Genomic DNA, 21617 nt, shown 5'->3' with positions numbered 1-21617 from the left:
TTCCTTTCTTTTTCAGCATCAGACCTGCCTCGTTCACACTGGAAACATTGTTGCGTTTAATATGTTAAATTACACTTCATGTTACCATATGACCCCAAAGTGATCATCTGTTCTTGCAATTTGTAGAGTCTATGACATTTCAAATTTACATAACTTCATCTAAACTACTTCATGAAAAATGTACTACTTTTTCAAAGTAACGTTAGTTACAGAAACTATATTTTTCTTAAGGGTAGCTTTAGTCCACCTTAACTTCTTCTAATGTGAAGTAATTGGTATCTTCCCCAACACTGCATCTATAAACATACTGAACGGGCTATCTAGGGAAGGTTGTTGAGAAGGAACTGTGGTATAGCCACTACTATGACTTACCAAAACCCATTGCTAACCCATCCTCTGGAGCTGTCCGTTTTAGTTTGGCTCACTTTGATAAATCATTTAAAAGAGAAATATAAGTGATTCTTGGAACCTCAAGAAAATGTAGACCTGGCCATACATTCAGCTACTTTCAATGGGATACATGCATTTCACTATGTTAGATTTATGGAATGAATGGTCGCTGTTGTAAGAATGCTGGTCACCCACATATTGGTGTTGACCTGTTGAGACCAAGCACGGAAGAATGAAAGTAAAATGATGTTGTCTGACAGTTTGTTACAATGTCAAAAATATTGATTGTACTATAGTTATGAATAGTATATACTGTATACTGTATATAACAAAATCCTATTAGTGGAAATTTCAATAAAACTATGTTGCTAAGAGACAGCTGACCGAGTTTGTGGGGTGGGATGTACAACACCAAGGTGATGCCTGATATATCTTTGGCAGTTTGTTTCTCTACTGTATATATTCACAAAATTATGGTAGCATTTATAAGTATTTTTTCTGTTAAAGAGCATTCCACATGAATCACATACATTCCTGTATTTTAAATACATGTATTAGCTATGATCAGAAGCAAAAGTGGCACAGTATCCTGGAGGTAAGTTAGTAGGATTCTCCCAGCCAGTGTGAATGGACCAGTCTCTAACTCTATGCTGCCCTGTTTGGGTGTCTGTGAGGGATCTACAGCCACAGTGGGCATAATCATCAGTAGAGAAACATAGGGAATGTACCACTGTCCCCATCCTTTCCTGGCTGCCTCTCACTACAACACGAGCTGTTGAGAAACAGAGCTCTGTTATGGTTGTTGTTGTGAAGACACAACTTGACAATGCATCCAGATAAGACGTCTTGATGAGGAATGATATCAGTAACCGAACAAAACAAAAAACAAACACAACCGCCAGTTTACAGCCATGTCGCTCTCGGTGTCATTCAGTGAAGAACTTTTTGACGTTGTGTGTGCCATTTAGCGCCATGCTAGGCCTGCTCCGGGGGAAGAAGTCGGCACGGAGAAGACGATAAAAGTAGATCAGGATCATGGTGTTCATGAGGGTCATGGTAACCAGGAAGTAGCCTCCTTTGTCCATCCAGGAGTAGTTCTGGACGATGTAATACGTGAGGTAGAACTGTGCGCTGAGGCGGAAGACGACATATGTGAAGACGTTGAGGAACTTGTTGATTTGGTACAGAGGGGACGACTGCTGTGATGCTAGCTTCAGCATTAGCCTCAAATGCAGGGTGACACTGTTAACCTCCACAAAGAGAGCCACCACAGCACCTGCCACGTAGAGGTGCGAGTACAGAGAATACAGGAAGCACCAGAGCACCTGAGGAAGGGAAGGACAGAGAGAAAGGGGTTAATATATACCAATGACACTCTGCCACCTTACAGCAGTAAGGCTATTGGGATACCGTAATCTTTGCAATAGTAAAACTGGAGAAAAAACTATTTATATTGAATTTATTGAATATACTTTATGATTAATGGATCCCCAAAAAACACTATCAACTATCACGATCAACTAGTGGTCTTTAGATGTTCCAGTATGTGCCATGTTAGAGAAGTTGGGACATACATGCCCACTGACTGATCAGAGACACAGGGAAGCGCAGCTCAGTGTGTGCCTCTGATCAGTGGCAAGATGCACTGTGTTCAACACAACACAGATCCCCCCACACAATGGTGGGTGTTGCTCCCCTGCAGTCAGTGGACAGGCACACAGGAGCATTCATTTAGAATAGGCCCTCGCTGTGGCACCTTTAAAATTCCACTACTGACACATTAAAATCCCCCAAGGAGGATTGCGATATCTCTTAGCAGCATACAATATTAAAATTCCTTCACAGCTCACATTGTTTCACTTCCATAGATGTGAATTGAAACAAAGTGTGAGTGCAGCGATCAGTCTGGTTTCACAAGGCCATAAAACAACATTTAAATACTGTGTATCTAACCTTCAGACACAATCTACCAGTAGCTGCTATAACCACTTACATATGGTCTCTTTTTTTATTATCTTACCAGGTAGTGGGTACAAACTGAAACAATAAAAAGTCAATTATCTTACCAGGACATGATGAATTAAGAACTCCCAGGATCCTCTTGCGTGTCCAGTTAGGATGATGTCACCTGCATCCTGAACAAAGTATCCTGTCAAAGGAAAGTAAAAATCAATGCCTCGGTCTCTCTAGGCCTTTTGGAGTGCCCTAAATCAAATTTTATTCATCACATAAACAGGTGTAGACTAACAGTGAAATGCTTCATTATGGGCCCTTGGAAAATGGAGAAACAATAGAAAAGTAAAACGTGTAATAATAAATACACAATGAGTAACGATAACTTGGTTATATACTGTACATGGAGTATCAGTACCAAGTCAATGTGCAGATATATTAGATAGCTTTTAGATACAGTATCTAATCTTAGGCCATGTTCCAATGTGCATACCAGCATACCCCTTTGAATGCATGCCCAATACATTGCTTCATTTAAATTCTATGCAGTGTGGATATTGGAACAGAGCCTGAGATTCTATTTCTATGGATTACTTATCATGGTCCAAACAACAGATGAAGGCCATCTAAATGGTTGATAACAGTGGTACCAGAAAGACATGGTCAGGACTTCCCTGTCCTATGTACATCAGTGTAGAGAAATATATTGGACTGTACTGGCATAGTCCATCCTAGTTATCATATGTATTACACTTGATAGGCAAACACAGAGAAACCGCTTTACACTGGATTTCAAAATGAGTGTTGTGTTAACCTCTATATAAGCCAAACTGTCTCAATGGAACGGAAGGTTTGTGGTTGTCAGGCTGGCTCTCCTTAGACCTGCATGCATGCGAGACACATGGAATAATATCACCCAACACTAGTCACATCTTGTCATCACATCTTTCAGCAGCGCTCTTGACTGCTGGGTCTTTAGGGGATTAGTTTTGGTGCCCATAGCGATCTGAGGGTGTGGCCCATCCCCTATTTGAGCCCGGTGAGATGGGCGGATCTGCATTGTTCATTCTCTCAACCTGGTTGCCACTGAAATGTGGGAGAGTATCTAGTTTCCCAGGATATACCAGCTTTTACTAGGAAAAAGGGATGGAGGGGGATAGTATAGTGTGTTCTGTGTGAGCACGTGCTCCGAATTCATTCCATGCCTTTTAACTTGTTTTTTTTATTTGATCAAGCCAGACTGAAGCCTTTATAACAATGTTCAACATTGGAGTGATAGTCTCAAAATAGCATGTTTACAGATTCCCCACGATGAACCCTACTCTCCCATACCAGTGGTGGTCAATGTTCATAGTTCAATAAAGGTAAACTGGGAATGAATTAACTATTTCACACAGCTCTTTTAGCAGCCATCTTTAAAGGGGTAGTGACTGACCTGATGAGATGCAGATGAGTATGTAGGCTGGTGCCGTGTAGAAGGAGTGAATGTTGGTTGCCATCTCAGGCCAGATGATCACACTGGAGAGGACAGGGATACATGGTTATAGACAGTTAGGTCTGAGTTCTTCTCATTCAGACGCACATGGCTCGCTTGTCCAAGCAGCTTGTTGAATATAGCTGCTTTCACTTTCTTATGAAACAACTGTTGATACATCTATTAGTATACTATATTGTATAGCCTGCCAATGTATGTATGTGTTGTAGTCAGCTAGCTATACAAGTAGCATAGCTATATGTAAAAAAATATATATACTTGTACTACAAAAACGTGTGTAACAATGAAATAACAGCTTTTACGACAGTCTAGCCAGCAGGTTTTTCCAGTTCACCTACTTGCTCTCTTTGAAATAGGCTACTTACCAAGCTCATGATTGGATCGTTTAAAAAATATATATATTTGTCTATGGCGTGACACTAAGGTAGGCTAATTGACTTGAGTGGATTCACAAGAATAGGCTATTTTTCTAATGTCAAAACAGATGTGCTTTCTAAACTGCCACAATCTGAATCTGATTAAGGCGCCATCGTTGCTGACTCAATATTTGGCTAACCTCGGACACATATTGATAGTTATTAACTACAAAGGGGAACATTTACTGCCCTAATCAGCTACTCTAAACTACAAGCATGACATTAACACCTCATCTTGCTCATCTAGACCACAGCCTGTCGTTTTCAAATGGTAACAAATTAGTCATAGTGGGAAGAATAAGCAAGGAGGTGGGCAGAGCCAAGCACCAGCTAGCGAGATCCTACTGGTGTGTTCTAGCATACATTTGCATATTTCCATTAGGGAATGCTTTCTCTGTGAAGTGCGTGTGTGCAATAATTCGCCTTTGCACTCATAAACAGCACAATTTCAAAAACCTTTGGTAAAGGGTAAAGTCTACAAAACTTAGTCCACTCTGTTCGTAACAGATTCTAGTTTTGTGAACAGAAAACTGTAGAGATCAAATGTTTCGTCAATGAGAAAATGACAATGTCGGACAAAATCCATCTCATTCCATCTTCCATATTTGGTAGTGAGTGGAAACGCCAAGCGGATGCTTCACATTTATGCATTTGGTAAAATATCTGTCTCATTGTTCCATCTGTGGTATTGCAGAGCTCAACAAGTATTTATTTCCTGAGGATGCCATTTTGTAAGCTGTACTGTGGTATTTAACTCCCCACTTGAGAATGCCTTAGTCTCCCCACCCTTCCCCTGTCTCCCCCATCTCCCCCTCTCCCCTGCCAGTGAGTGTTACTGCTCTGCACCACACACCCTTAAATAACACAACGTCATGTGGATCCACTATGAACGAACAATGGTGTCCCAGTGCAGAGAGTGACTCACCAGGTCACAGCCCAAGTCCCTGTCAGGAGGGAGTGGACCATAGAGACCGAGAGGTTCCTCCACTTCCAGGAGCGGAAGTCATCCACCGCCACCACTTTGGGCACAGGCAGGTTCTGTAGTAGTCGGTGGGCCACCCGGAACATCAGAGCGCACACCAACACAGACAGTCCAGTGTGCCGCTGCAACACAGGAAGCAAGGCCTCCATTTTCTTCTCCTACCCCTCTCTCTCTTTTTACTCTCTTCTTCCTTGTTCTTCGTCTGTTTCACGTCAGCTGCTTATCGCCACGGCTCTTCTCACACCTCCACGGTCCGTTGGTGAGTACGTGTGAGGGGAGAGTTCTCCTCAGGACAGTCACAGCTCCAGGGGTTTGAAGGGAGTCAATGTTCTAGATATGGTATTTCCCCCTTGTGCTTTCAGAACTACTCACTGAGAATAGGCGCAGCTTGTCTCACGTTACACACTTCCTAGGCTCAGAGGGAGGCTAGCTAGGGCTCCCTTAAACAGCTCATTCCAATTCCACAGATGTGTTCCCCCTCTCGTAGTGTGTTGCCACTCAACCAGTCTGTTCGTGTCTGACTGTGACTAGAGGGAAGGGGGAGTGGTGGAGAGGGAGTGGTGTGGGTGGTGGCCTACTTCCAGAAAACAAGAGAATCAAGGGAGGGGCCACTCATCTTACTTAACAAAATACAAACAAGAAGATTAAACTATATGACAGGGCTAAAAACATTATATGGGTATATATTGTTAACTTACTATGAAACAATGTTCTTTGTTTCTCTGGAAAATGATCACCGTCACAGATCAGGCTGTATAAAATGTGAATTTATGAGGTTTGATACAAAGAAGGAATTTGTCAACTTCAATTGAATTTGTTAGCCAACGACAGCACAGATCTGAAACAAAATATTTTCTCACTAAAATGTAAATACAAATCCAGCACTAATTTGTTTAGACTAACAGCTAACTTTGAAAAGAGTGAAACTAACACCCCCTAGATTAGTGAGAACCTGTACTGCTCCATAAACCACTGTCTTGTTCTCCCACCACTTTTTCAATAAACAGAGCATACACTCCCCACAGCTGGCCTCTCTGGCCCCAGTGGGGGAGGGGAAAAGGAAGTGAGGTGGAGGGTGTAACAGTGGAAACATCCCAGGGCATGCACACTCAAATCAAATCAAACGTTATTTGTCACATGCGCCGAATTCAACAAGTGTAGACCTTCCCGTGAAATGCTTACTTACAAGCCTTTAACCAACAGTGCAGTTCAAGAAAGAGTTAAGAAAATATTTACCAAATAAACTAAAGTTAAAGATAATAAAATGTAACAACAAAATACCAATTACGAGGCTATATACTGGGGTTACCGGTACAGAGTCAATGTGCGGGGGTACAGGTTAGTCGAGGTAATTTGTACATGTAGGTAGGGGTGAAGTGACTATGCATAGATAATAAACAACGAGTAGCAGCAGTGTACAAGACAAATGGAAGGTAAGGGGGGGGTCAATGTAAATAGTCCAGTGGCAATTTCTTTAATTGTTCAGCAGTCTTATGGCTTGGGGGTAGAAGCTGTTAATGAGCCTTTTGGTCCTAGACTTGGCATTCCGGTAACGCTTGCCATGCGGTAGCAGAGAAAACAGTCTATGACTTGGGTGACTGGAGTCTCTGACAATTTTTTGGGCTTTCCTCTGACGCCGCCAAGTATTTAGGTCCTACATGGCAGGAAGCTTGGCCCCAGTGATGTACTGGGCTGCACACACACTACCCTCTATAGCGACATATGGTCAGATGCCGAGGAGTTGCCATACCAGGTGGTGATGCAACCGGTCAGGATGCTCTCAATGGTGCAGCTGTAGAACTTTTTGAGCCCTCTTCACGACTGTCTTGGTGTGCTTGGACCATGATAGTTCGTTGGTGATGTGGACACCAAGGAACTTGAAATTCTCGACCCGCTCCACTACAGCCCCGTCAATGTTAATGGAGGCCTGTTAGGCCCACCTTTTCCTGTAATCCATGATCAGCTCCTTTGTCTTGCTCACATTGAGGGAGAGGTTGTTGTCCTGGCACCACACTGCCAGGTCTCTGACCTCCTCCCTATAGGTGGTTTCATCATTGTCTGTGATCAGGCCTACCACTGTTGTGTCATCAGCAAACTTCATGATGGTGTTGGAGCCGTGTTTGGCCACGTAGTCGTGGGTGAACAGGGAGTACAGGAGGGGACTAAGTACATACCCCTGAGGGACCCCAGTGTTGTGGATCAGCGTGACAGATGTGTTGTTGCCTACCCTTACCACCTGGGGGTGGCCCATCAGGAAGTCCAGGATCCAGTTGCAGAGGGTTTAGTCTCAGGGTCCTTAGCTTAGTGATGAGCTTCGTGGGCACTATGGTGTTGAACGCTGAGCTGTAGTCAATGAACAGCATTCTCACATAGGTGTTCCTTTTGTTCAGGTGGGAAAGGGCAGTGTCGTGTCTTTGGCTATGCCGGATGAAGTGATATGACATGCTATTCTATAAAATCCTTTCTCTGTAATTAATATTACCTGATTGAGCTAATCAGGTAAATGTAATTAACAAGAAAGTCGGGGCACCACAAAATTATATTTATAGAGCAGTTATCTTCCGAATAAACTCTTAAAGACTAGTAATATTTTACATCAATAGCAGTCAATATTAATCGTCACCTTATTTCAGTCTCATCTGAAAGTTGTAAATTCTTGGTTATCTTCACGAACCCTGGCTAACAAGTTGAATCAGCAATACAAAATTGGGTTTAATTATTTATTTACTAAATACCTAACTAATCACACAGAATTACATATACACAGAATTAATCATACCTTGATTACAAATTATGTCATAAAGGAAAACGTCCCTAGCGGACAGAACAGATATGACAGCTGGTTACACAAAGAAAAGGGGGTTGGGTTTGAGTGAAAGAGCGGGAGGACTGAAGAACAAAGGGAGAAGCGATGTCTCTATCGGGCCGTAGGCAGCTACTCTACCGTAAATACAGAATCTTATGCATTCTCTAAATTACCGGCCATTTGGAAAAGGAAAATGCAATAAATATTTACTCTGAGCTGCGCTTCAATAGGTTGGTGGTAGATGGAAGGCCGTGTTGCCCAACAGAGTCCTTTGAAGAGTGTCTCTGTTGGTGAACAAGAAACGTTGTAGTGTCGTTGTTGTGTGGTAGACGGGATACTCTGTCTGTCCTTTCCTAGCCCATGTTTACAGCGGCCGCTGCTAACTCAACGGCTAGGAGGTATCACTTCTGTAGCGAATAAGAGTTCAAAGTTCATACCATTCGCAACCAAAGCTCATGCTGAGGTTGGCTTCGTTCTGTAGTTATTATCTGAATCCTTCTGACATCGGACCGTCATCCTAATGTACCTGGAACCGGAGGTTACATTTTCTTCTAGGGCTTACAGTGGGGCAAAAAAGTATTTAGTCAGCCACCAATTGTGCAAGTTCTCCCACTTAAAAAGATGAGAGAGGCCTGTAATGTTCATCATAGGTACACTTCAACTATGACAGACAAAATGAGAAAAGAAAATCCAGAAAATCACATTGTAGGATTTTTAATGAATTTATTTGCAAATTATGGTGGAAAATAAGTATTTGGTCAATAACAAAAGTTTATCTCAATACTTTGTTATATACCGTTTGTTGGCAATGACAGAGGTGAAACGTTTTCTGTAAGTCTGACAGCGTCAGAGTCGATGTAGTAGGATTCAATCTTAATCCTTTATTGACGCTTTGCTTGTTTGATGGTTCGTCTGAGAGCATAGCGGGATTTCTTATAAGCGTCCAGATTAGTGTCCCGCTCCTTGAAAGTGGCAGCTCTAGTCTTTAGCTCGATGCGGATGTTGCCTGTAATCCATGGCTTCTGGTTGGGACATGGCCATTGGATGAATCCCGGAACATATTCCAGTCTGTGCTAGCAAAACAGCCCTGTAGTGTAGCATCCGCATCATCTGACCACTTCCGTATCAAGCGATTCACTGGTACATCCTGCTTTAGTTTTTGCTTGTAAGCAGGAATCAGGAGGATATAATTATGGTCAGATTTGCCAAATGGAGGGCGGGGGAGAACTTTGTATGCATCTCTGTGTGTGGAGTAAAGGTGGTCTAGAGTATTTATTCCTCTGGTTGCACATGTGACATGCTGGTAGAAATTAGGTAAAACTGATTTATTTTGCCTGCATTAAAGTCCCCGGCCACTAGGAGCGCCGCTTCTGGATGAGCAAATCTTGATCCATAGAATTTGGACTAAAGTACACTTCCCCCACTCTCATCCTCCTTTCACAGAATAACCTTCACTAGGTGAAGGGGGGCCTCCTGAATGGCCAAGATTGTGTGCACAAGGTAGGCCTACTAAGAGGCCCCACCCTTAATTACAATTACACACACCTGCTTCTTACAGGGCAACAGAGGTGCATTCATAACAGATTTTATAAGGGCAAATAAAATAAAACCCATAGAATAAAAAGGAAAGTTGTACATCTTCCTAAGTCTGAGGGTGTTTTTAACCTTCCAGACATGGAATTGTATCAACTCCCCACCCAAGGCTTTTATTTGCGACATTTAGTTAAATGCACTAAAGAGGAGCAATGGGTACATATTGAAGTTGCTCATGCTCATCCCCAGAATCTTTTCAAGTGTCTATTTTCAAAGGATTAAGTTCAGAACATTAACAACTTCATAGTTAAGAACAGTATAAATAATATGGATGAAAATTAAATGTATTCTACAAGAACCAATATCACTCCCTAAAAACACAACCCTACGGAACAATCCTTGGATAGCTTTTCAGAATCCACAGATAAATTGGTCTGCATGGAAAACTAAAGGAATAGAAACCATAAATGACTTGGTCATATGAAATACATTTATTTCCATGACAGAATTAAAAATCATTTTTTTTATTTTACCTTTATTTTATTTAACTAGGACTGACCAATGTAGATATTTCAAAATAGATGCAACTTAAAAAAGTTTCATATCAAGACATCAGAACAATCTGAGGGTATCGTATTTGAGTCAGATAAGGATAATCATATGATAGATCATATACACTGTATATACAAAACCTTTCAGAGAGCCTATCCAACAGACAATCTCAGAAAAAAAAACTATTGGAACCCAGACTTAAAAACAACTGATATTGGCATAAGATGGAGGGAATGTTGGAGCATGTGTAACAGTTTAACTTTAGTCCGTCCCCTCGCCCCGACCCGGGCGCGAACCAGGGACCCTCTGCACACATCAACAACAGTCACCCACCGCTCCACAAAAGCCGCGGCCCTTGCAGAGCAAGGGGAACCACTACTTCAAGGTCTCAGAGCAAGTGACGTCACCGATTGAAAGGCTATTAGCGCGCACCACCGCTAACTAGATAGCCATTTCACATCGGTTACACATGACTAAAGAAAGTACAGTTAACATACATGTACGCTTAATCCAGTGTAAACTAATGTATAGAATTTATTATACAAGAGACAAAACTTACAAATTCTACAGCACAACAGCAGTCATTCCTTAAGTGCCAAACTAACAATGACTCAATAATCCATGCTTTCTGGGAATGCTATGAAATCAAAAAATGAATGGGCGGATACTTTTTTCTTCGGTCATCTTGAAAAAACGAATACTTAAAATCTGGAACTCAACCAATCCTCCATCGTTAACACAATGGAAAGGTCAAATGCTTTATTATCTACATTTTGAAAGCGCATGGGGCATGAGCACGTGGGTCTGGGCGGGTGATGTTGTGGATGTTTGTGTATGTTTTGTAAAAAAATATATATATATACACATACTGATCCACTCGTAAAATTGAAAACCAGTGATAAGTTGAAACCAATTTTATATTATTCAATTTAAACGAATGGAACAGAAAATGTAAATATTGAAACTAATACTTTATAGTTCAATTAGAACGAGTGTATTAGGTCATTACATTGATAAGCGTTATACGGACCCAGGTGACAGCAAACACACAAGTGACGCAGAGGTTGAAGGGAAGTTGTTGCATTGTGAAGAGGATGCCGCTGAACATGGATAAATTCGGATATGAACCACTTGGGGGCACATCATGCTTATGTCTACAGGACAAATATTTTTTAAACTCACTTTTAGAGCTTTTAGGCTTAGAGGAATCCTTTTGACAGGTATAATTAATGGTTTTGTATCCTTTTTTTCTTCAAAAGGAGGGCATGTAATACAACAATGCAGTTATGTTTTTGGTCATCTTGTTTGATCAAGGTCTACTGTGTGTCTGTCTGATGAGGCAACCCCACACCTGTCCTAAGTCAACTTCATGGACGAGCGGCTGCTTTGTGATTGTTGCACAACATGTGTCCATTGGACCGGACACACTCACTAACTGCACACATTCATGCAGAAACTTTACTTTGAATGACAGGACAGATTCGATTATACTGAGCCGCGGGGCACCGGGCATAGGCCCGTCACGTTATCGGGCGAAAGTGGGGAGGGAAGCGTGCCCTTCTCCAATCGAACAGTAGGCCTAATCTTCGCCTCTCGGTCATTTTGTCAACAAGGCAAAATAAATGTTAGAATTTTCTAGCAAGTTTTAATTGAGAAGTCAATGCGTTTTTATCAAAAGCAATCAATTTTGCATGGGAACAAAACAATAGTAATTTCTACAAGTGCTTAATTACGTCACTTTTGTTTTGAGACGACTTTCCCGTGGGTTTTGAAAGGGGCATCTGGCTCACACCCGGGAGTCAGCCCGGCTTTGCGGTTCCAAATCGCATGCAAATTAACTTTCAGACAATGCATAACTAGCCTACATGGGCGCCCGGACGGGATTAATCGATCCCCCCCATACTTAATAAAGGCTCCAGTAACGTTGCGCATGTGCTGGTATTTCGAATTAGGAGGTCCATTAGTTTGAGGGGTTTACATTTTCTTTGAGATCACTAGATTTACTTTCGTAGTAAACCCAAAACAGTGTACTATACGTAGCTAGCTACAATTGTAAATTCTAAGATGATCAAACTCATTTTTGGCTAGTCACAAATTCCGATTGTGCTTGCTAACAAACAAATTAACAAGCTAGTTAGCACAATGCAACATAGTAACTATCAAGCGACGAGATAAACCAATTAATTAGTCTTCTACAGTCAGTGGCACTTACTTGGTTAAATGGGCAGGAGTTCAAGCAGCAAATTGCGGATATGCCAGCTAAACCAGATGTGATTTGTGTGCAGGAAACATGGCTCAAACCGACTGTGGCGTTTATCATACAGGGTGTTGCGGGATGTGCCGCCTTCATAAAGCAAGGATTTCCTTACAGGATGCTAGGCAAAGGTATTGAACAGGACTATGTGGGGGAGGAGGGGTGGTAGTGAACTGCTATAATCATTGACAGATATTGGACCTGGAAGGGCTCCTGAGTGGCACAGCGGTCTAAGGCACTGCACCTCAGTGCAAGAGGCGTAACTACAGTCCCTGATTCGAATCCAGGCTGAATCACATCCGGCCGTGATTGGGAGTCGTATAGGCCCAGCCTCGTCCGTGTTTGGCCGGGGTAAGCCATCATTGTAAATAAGAATTGGACTTGCCTAGTTAAATTTAAAAAACGTGCTGGGTGGAGGGCCAGGATAGAAGTAAGGTAATGTGGTGCCCACAACATGCTCATAGTCAGAAAGGTACAGGAAGCAATTGATTAAGTAGAGTTGTGGTGATTTCATGTTCTCAAGAGAACTCAGACAGTGTTGTTTACCAGGAGGAAGGTGAGGTATGCTTGAGGTTATATGGGAGAAACTTGGAGAGGGTGGGGGCCTTGAGGTTCTTTGTGGTATATTTTGACACTAGACTGTTCTGGGCAGAACACATTGAGAGAGTGGTGTAAGAAGGTGCTAAATGTGATGTGATGTCTGACGGGAAAGGAGCGGGGGGCTGGGCGTTCCTCATTGAAGACCATGTATGTTACATTGTTACATACCATGTATGTTGCATATGGTTCTGCAGCCCAGACCTCATTGGAAAGGCTAGATGTCATACAGGGTCAAGGACTCAGAATATGTAGTGGGGTGTTTCAGACCTCCCCAGTGGCTGCACTACAGGTGGAGATGGAGGATATGCCATTGCTGATTAGGAGACCAGCTGGCAATTAATTATTGGGTCAATCTACAGTGACATGGGGTGTCTCATCCTGCAAAAAGGATTTTACAGACATGCTGGGAACATGAGCGAGGACAGAACACAAGCTTTGGGTGGGTGGGTAATACTCAGGCGAGGGGACTGTATGGAATGGAGTTTAGTTCAACAGTAGATATTCCCGCCTCCAGTAGTTGATCTAGAAGTGTTGTAAAGACTACAGAAAGATATGGAGGGTGTTGATCCATCTGATTTGTTTAATAGACACCTGGATACTGTGTATCAGGATTTTGTGGCCATTTACAAAGATGGTTCAAAAGATCTAAGGACAGGATGTACTGGGTCAGCATTCGTAGTGCAGGAATGTGAGGTGGCAGTCAGGAAACGTATTACAGATAATCTGGCTGTATATATGTGAGAATGTTATTCATTGACTACAGCTCAGCGTTCAACACCATAGTGCCCTCAAAGCTCATCAATAAGCTAAGGACCCTGAGACTGAACACCTCCCTCTGCAACTGGATCCTGGACTTCCTGACGGGCTGCCCCCAGGTGGTAAGGGTAGGTAACAACACATCCGCCACGCTGATCCTCAACACAGGGGCCCCTCGGGTGCATGCTCAGTCCCCTCCTGTACTTACTGTTCACTCATGACTGCACGGCCAGGCACGACTCCAACACCATCATTAAGTTTGCAGACAACACAACAGTGGTAGGCCTGATCACCAACAACGACGAGACAGCCTATAGGGAGGAGGTCAGAGACCTGGCCGTGTGATGCCAGGATAACAACCTCTCACTCAACATGATCAAGACAAAGGAGATGATTGTGGACTACAGGAAAAAAGACGACCGAGCATGCCCCCATTCTCATTGACGGGGCTGTAGTGGAGCAGGTTGAGAGTTTCAAGTTCCTTGGTGTCCACATCTCCAACAAACTAACATGGTCCAAGCACACCAAGAGAGTTGTGAAGAGGGCAGGACAAAACCTATTCCCACTCAGGAGAATGAAAAGATTTGGCATGGGTCCTCAGATCCTCAAAAGGTTCTACAGCTGCACCATCGAGAGCATCCTGACTGGTTGCATCACTGCCTGGTATGGCAACTGCTCGGCCTCCTCCGCAAGGTATTACAGAGGGTAGTGCGTACGGCCCAGTACACTACTGGGGGCAAGCTTACTGCCATCCAGGACCTCTATACCAGGCGGTGTTAGAGGAAGGCCCTAAAAATTGTTAAAGACTCCAGCCACCCTAGTCATAGACTGTTCTCTCTCCTACCGCACGGCAAGCGGTACCGGAGCTACAAGTTTAGGTCCAAAAGGCTTTTAAACAACTTCTACCCCCAAGCCATAAGACTCCTGAACATCTAGTCAAATGGCTACCCAGACTATTTGCATTGCACCCACCCCCCTTTACACCGCTGCTACTCTCTGTTGTTATCATCTATGCATAGTCACTTTAATAACTCTACCTACATGTACATATTACCTCAACTAACCGGTGCCCCCGCACATTGACTCTGTACCGATACCCCCCTGTATATAGTCTCGCTATTGTTATTTTACTGCTGCTCTTTAATTACTTGTTACTTTTATTTCTTATTTGTATTTTTTTTAACTGCATTGTTGGTTAGGGGGCAATCCTCAGACACTCTAGATGGCAACCAAACGTGTTTCATCATTCTACATTATGTATTGGCAACACAACACGGCAATTAGCCCATGAAGGTCAGCCATCATTACGCACCAATGAGACGAGCGGTGTTCACTTGATTGACAGTGTCTTGGTCCAATGAGCACCTATCGTTTTGAAACATAGCTAGCTAGATAACCAATGAGCTGGGCTTTCCAGCAGTATGTGAACGCCCTTTGTACGACAAACAACCATCATGCTAGAGCTGTGCGCAACAGTGTACATTCTGAGGTGAAAGCAAACAGAAAGCATGGTAGTTTACGTTACACAGCAGTTCCTTCTCTTCTACAAACCTTTCTCAAAACTGATAAAGTAAAACATGGCTACTAAGAGTGGAAAAGCTAAATCGAAGTCCAAGTATACAAATTTAGATGAGATTATTGCAGATATTCACCGGGAGAGTGACCCATGAATGAATGGATGAGGACTCTGAGTGAACACAGTTTTGATTCCAGCGAGGAAGAAATGTTTTTGGAAGGAAAATATACACTTTTAGATTAATAAGTAAAATATGTTTTTGCTTCTCATGCTAATGCAGTTGTTTAAATGGTTGCATATTCATTTGAGATATATTTCTTTGATATATATATATACAGTGGGGCAAAAAAGTATTTAGTCAGCCACCAATTGTGCAAGTTCTCCCACTTAAAAAGATGAGAGAGGCCTGTAATTTTCATCATAGGTACACTTCAAGTATGACAGACAAAATGAGAAAAAACAATTCCAGAAAATCACATTGTAGGATATTTAATTAATTTATTTGCAAATTATGGTGGAAAATAAGTATTTGGTCAATAACAAAAGTTTATCTCAATACTTTGTTATATACCCTTTGTTGGCAATGACAGAGGTGAAACGTTTTCTGTAAGTCTTCACAAGGTTTTCACACACTGTTGCTGGTATTTTGGCCCATTCCTCCATGCAGATCTCCTCTAGAGCAGTGATGTTTTGGGGCTGTTGCTTGGCAACACGGACTTTCAACTCCCTCCAAAGATTTTCTATGGGGTTGAGATCTGGAGACTGGCTAGGCCACTCCAGGACCTTGAAATGCTTCTTACGAAGCCACTCCTTCGTTGCCCGGGCGGTGTGTTTGGGATCATTGTCATGCTGAAAGACCCAGCCACGTTTCATCTTCAATGCCCTTGCTGATGGAAGGAGGTTTTCACTCAAAATCTCACGATATATGGCCACATTCATTCTTTCCTTTACACGGATCAGTCGTCCTGGTCCCTTTGCAGAAAAACAGCCCCAAAGCATGATGTTTCCACCCCCATGCTTCACAGTAGGTATGGTGTTCTTTGGATGCAACTCAGCATTCTTTGTCCTCCAAACACGACGAGTTGAGTTTTTACCAAAAAGTTATATTTTGGTTTCATCTGACCATATGACATTCTCCCAATCTTCTTCTGGATCATCCAAATGCTCTCTAGCAAACTTCAGACGGGCCTGGATATGTACTGGCTTAAGCAGGGGGACACGTCTGGCACTGCAGGATTTGAGTCCCTGGCGGCGTAGTGTGTTACTGATGGTAGGCTTTGTTACTTTGGTCCCAGCTCTCTGCAGGTCATTCATTAGGTCCCCCCGTGTGGTGCTGGGAATATTGCTCACCGTTCTTGTGATCATTTTGACCCCACGGGGTGAGATCTTGCGTGGAGCCCCAGATCGAGGGAGATTATCAGTGGTCTTGTATGTCTTCCATTTCCTAATAATTGCTCCCACAGTTGATTTCTTCAAACCAAGCTGCTTACCTATTGCAGATTCAGTCTTCCCAGCCTGGTGCAGGTGTACAATTTTGTTTCTGGTGTCCTTTGACAGCTCTTTGGTCTTGGCCATAGTGGAGTTTGGAGTGTGACTGTTTGAGGTTGTGGACAGGTGTCTTTTATACTGATAACAAGTTCAAACAGGTGCCATTAATACAGGTAACGAGTGGAGGACAGAGGAGCCTCTTAAAGAAGAAGTTACAGGTCTGTGAGAGCCAGAAATCTTGCTTGTTTGTAGGTGACCAAATACTTATTTTCCACCATAATTTGCAAATAAATTCATTAAAAATCTTCATTAAAAATCACAATGTGATTTTCTGGATTTTGTTTTCTCATTTTGTCTGTCATAGTTGAAGTGTACCTATGATGAAAATTACAGGCCTCTCTCATCTTTTTAAGTGGGAGAACTTGCACAATTGGTGGCTGACTAAATACTTTTTTGCCCCACTGTATATGCCTGAGGCATACAATGTATTAGCATAGCCTATGTGTATGTTATGTTGGCTGTGGATGTGGTTTTTTAGTGTCTTAATGCCTATTGGTCCACATATTTCATTATAGTGATTGTGTTCCCCATACTCGGGCTCCCGAGTGGCGCAGCGGTCTAAGGCACTGCATCTCAGTGCTAGAGGTGTCACTACTGCTGTATCACAACCAGCTGTGATTTGGAGTCCCATAGGGCAGTGCACAATTGGCCCAGCGTCGTTAGGGTTTGGCTGGGCTAGGCCGTCATTGTAAATTTGTTCTTAACTGAATTTGTTCTTAAAACAAAAAAAATGCAGGTCTTAGTAATAAAGGTGCCTTTTCAAGTGTGAGCAGCCGTGTAACCTGATGCTTGAGTTTCCTGCTTCAGCACACTCCCTTTGTCATCAGTCTTCACACAGTGAGAACTGCAGTATTGCTCAGGGCAGATCTCACACTGATAGTATCACCGAAACCTACCGGTGCAGTCTGTCTGTCGGCGCATTTCCATACAGGATTTACCCTGTTATCGTTACTCATTGTGTACTTCTATTATATCTCCATTTTCTTTCTCTCTGCATTTTTGGGAAGGGGCTGTAAATAAGCATTTCACTGTCAGTCACTGTTGTTTACGAAGAATGTGATGAATAACATTTTATATATTTTTTTTATTTAACCCCAGTGTTTTATGTTTAAAGTTAATGTCACATGCACATGTAGAGTGAAATGCCTTTCTTGCATGCTATTTTACAGCAATGCAGTAATCAATAAGAGTAGTGCTATGAAGTAAAGTAGAACATAAACATACAAGAAATATAATTAATAACACAAGAAACCCAAAATGCTCACACTTTTCCTTTTCCATCTACGCAGGCCAGCACTCGTGTCTCACTGGGCCATGGCTCCGGCAGACCTGCTCTGACTTGAAGCCAAAGCCAGGCCACTGGTACTTTTCAGCTTTCATTTATTTAACAGGGGCTCCTAAGTGGTGCAGCGTTCTAAGGCACTGCATCTCAGTTCTAGAGGTGTCATTACAGACCCTGGTTTGATTCTAGGCTGTATCACAACTGGCTGTGATTGGGAGTCCCATAGGGCGGTGCACAATTGGCCCAGCTTCGTCCGGGTTAGGGTTTGGCCGGGGTAGGCCGTCACTGAACATCCAAGATGGTGTAGCAGTCAGACGTCTTTGTGCAGTCTTGTCCCGTCCTATGTATAATAGTTTTCTTCATATATATTTCGTATATATTAAATTTATAATATACAAATATTAAAAATCTCAACATACTCTCCTGCAACCCGCCTCACCCAATGTGGTATGGATCTGCTATTTTTTATACTTTAGTATCGGAACCCCCATCAGCAGCTAACTAGCTACTAGCTAGTAGTCAGTTAGTCACTGCTAGTGGTCATCACCGTTAACTAGGACATCAGCCAGCCTCAGCCCGGTCAATTCCTGCCAGTCTGCACAGCTTGATATCAACCCAGAGCATATTGAACTGCTTTTTCTCTACCTGATCTCCGGATTCCTACCGCAAGCTTTGAACCTTTACACCAGATCATCGCAGCTAGCTAGCTGCTATCCGAGTGGCTACTCCTGGCTAACGTCTCTGTCCCGAAGCAAGCACCAGTTAGCCTGGAGCTAGCCTTGAGCTAGGCCCATCTCCCGGCTAGACGAAAATATCCATCAGACAATTCCTGGGTTTCAATACCTCTTTTATCAATTGGCCTGGACCCTTTGCTGCCGACACGGAGCCCCGCCAATCCATCACGACTGGTCTGCCGACGTAGCCGTTCGGGGGGGTTTCAACAGGCTCTCCCGTTGTGATGTCCCCCTGAGGCCCATCTGTTAGCCTGCTAGCCCCGGCCTGCTAGCTGTCTGAATCACCATGTCTCCAGCTCGCCTAGCTACTCACTGGACCCTATGATCACTCGGCTACACATGCCTCTCCCTAATGTCAATATGCCTTGTCTATTGCTGTTTTGGTTAGTGATTGTCTTATTTCACTGTAGAGCCTCCAGCCCTGCTCAAAATTCCTTAGCTAGGCCTTTTGTTCCACCCCTCACTCATGCGGTGACCCTGGCGTAAATGGTGTCTCTAGAGACAAAACCTCTCTCATAGTCACTCAATGCCTAGGTTTACCTCCACTGTACTCACATCCTACCATAGCCTTGTCTGTACATTATGCCTTGAATCTATTCTTCCACGCCCAGAAATCTGGGCAATTTTACTCTCTGTTCCGAATACACTAGACAACCAGTTCTTATAGTCTTTAGCCTTATCCTACTCCTCCTCGGTTCCTCTGATGTAGAGGTTAACCCAGGCCCTGCAGCCCCCAGCATCACTCCCATTCCCCAGGTGCTCTCATTTGTTGACTTCTGTAACCGTAAAAGCCTTGGTTTCATGCATGTTAACATTAGAAGCCTCCTCCCTAAGGTTCTTTTATTCACTGCTTTAGCACACTCCGCCAACCCGGATGTCCTAGCAGTGTCTGAATCCTGGCTTAGGAAGGCCACCAAAGATCCTGAAATTTCCATCCCTAACTATAACATTTCCCGACAAGATAGAACTGCCAAAGGGGGCGGAGTTGCAATCTACTGCAGAGATAGTATGACAGAACTCTGCAGGCTATCCAGGTCTGTGCCCAAACAATTCGAGCTTCTACTTTTAAAAATCCACCTTTCCAGAAACAAGTCTCTCACTGTTGCCTCTTGCTATAGACCCCCCTCAGCCCCCAGCTGTGCCCTGGACACCATATGTGAATTGATCGCCCCCCATCTATATTCAGAGTTCGTAGTGTTAGGTGACCTAAACTGGGACACGCTTAACATCCCCGGCCATCCTCCAATCTAAGCTAGATGCCCTCAATCTCACACAAATTATCAAGGAACCTACCAGGTACAACCCTAAGTCCGTAACCATGGGCACCCTTTTAGATATCATCCTGACCAACTTGCCCTCTAAATACACCTCTGCTGTCCAACCAGGATCTCAGTGATCACTGGCTCATTGCTTGCGTAACGTAGTGGGTCCACGGTCAAACGACCACCCCTCATCACTGTCAAACGCTCCCTAAAACACTTCAGTGAGCAGGCCTTTCTAATCGACCTGGCCCGGGTATCCTGGAAGGATATTGACCTCATCCCGTCAGTAGAGGATGCCTGGTTGCTCTTCAAAAGTGCTTTCCTCACCATCTTAAATAAGCATGCCCCATTTTTAAAATGTAGAACTAAGAACAGATATAGCCCTTGGTTCACCCCAGACTTGACTGCCATTGACTAACACAAAAACATCCAGTGGCATTCTACATTAGCATCGAAAAGCCCCCGTGATATGCAACTTTTCAGGGAAGTCAGGAACCGATATACTCAAGTCAGTCAGGAAAGCTAAGGCTAGCTTTTTCAAACAGAAATGTATTTCCTGTAGTACTAATTCCCAAAAGTTTTGGGACACTAAAGTCCATGGAGAATAAGAGCACCTCCTCCCAGCTGCCCACTGCACTGACGATAGGAAACACTGTCACCACCGATAAATCTACGATAATCGAGAATTTCAATGAGCATTTTTCTACGGCTGGCCATGCTTTCCACCTGGCTACCCCTACCCCGGCCAACATCTCAGCACCCCCTGCAGCAACTGAAGGTGCTGCCAAACATACCCTCGTAAAACTGACTATCCTAATGATCCTACAAAATAGCCTCCAACACTCTACTCAACAAATTGGATGCAGTCTATCACAGTGCCATCCGTTTTGTCACCAAAGCCCCATATACTACCCACCACTGACCTGTATGCTCTCGTTGGCTGGCCCTCACTACATATTCGCCGCCAAACCCACTGGCTCCAGGTCATCTATAAGTCTTTGCTAGGTAAAGCCCCGCCTTATCTCAGGTCACTGGTCACCATAGCAACACCCACCTGTAGAACGCGCTCCAGCAGGTATATTTCACTGGTCATCCCCAAAGCCAACACTTACTTTGGCAGCCTTTCCTTCCAGTTCTCTGCTGCCAATGACTGGAACGAATTGCAAAAATCACTGAAGCTGGAGACTTATATCTCCCTCTCTAACTTTAAGCATCAGCTGTCAGAGCAGCTTACCGACGGCTGTGTACAGGTACAGCGAATCTGTAAATAGCACTCCCAACTACCTCATTCCCATATTATTTCTTGCCCTTTTGCACCCCAGTATCTCTACTTGCACATCATCATCTGCACATCTATCACTCCAGTGTTAATACTAAATTGTAATTATTTTGCCTCTAGGGCCAATTTATTGCCTATCTCCCTACTCTTCTACATTTGCACACACTGTAGATAGATTTTTCTATTGTGTTATTGACTGTACGTTTGTTGACGTGTAACTGTTGTTTTTGTCGCACTGCTTTGCTTTATCTTGGCCAGG

At 43.4% G+C, this 21617-nt stretch overlaps 1 protein-coding gene across 1 annotated transcript; it reads right to left on the bottom strand.

The window, feature by feature from the left end:
• Positions 1–32: 32 nt before the first annotated feature.
• LOC139548790 (TLC domain-containing protein 1-like) lies at positions 33–5757 on the bottom strand. Its single transcript, XM_071358645.1, has 4 exons — positions 5180–5757; positions 3779–3861; positions 2457–2539; positions 33–1715 (listed from the first exon to the last, which is right to left on the bottom strand). The coding sequence occupies exons 1-4, from the start codon at positions 5383–5385 to the stop codon at positions 1317–1319; spliced, it is 771 nt and encodes a 256-aa protein (XP_071214746.1). The 5' UTR covers positions 5386–5757; the 3' UTR covers positions 33–1316.
• Positions 5758–21617: the final 15860 nt, after the last annotated feature.

The sequence above is a fragment of the Salvelinus alpinus genome, chromosome 22 (genome assembly GCF_045679555.1).
Source record: "Salvelinus alpinus chromosome 22, SLU_Salpinus.1, whole genome shotgun sequence".
In the NCBI taxonomy this organism is placed as follows: domain Eukaryota; kingdom Metazoa; phylum Chordata; class Actinopteri; order Salmoniformes; family Salmonidae; genus Salvelinus; species Salvelinus alpinus.
Note: the sequence above shows the minus strand (reverse complement) of the source record. Positions and strands in the feature narration are given on the sequence as shown.

Coding starts and splice junctions, on each gene's coding strand:
- LOC139548790 (XM_071358645.1), bottom strand. CDS start 5,385: ATGGAGGCCTTGCTTCCTGTGTTGCAGCGGCACACTGGACTGTCTGTG. Junction 3,862..5,179: donor GGGACTTGGGCTGTGACCTG/GTGAGTCACTCT, acceptor TGTCCTCTCCAG/TGTGATCATCTGGCCTGAGA. Junction 2,540..3,778: donor ACTCATCTGCATCTCATCAG/GTCAGTCACTAC, acceptor TTCCTTTGACAG/GATACTTTGTTCAGGATGCA.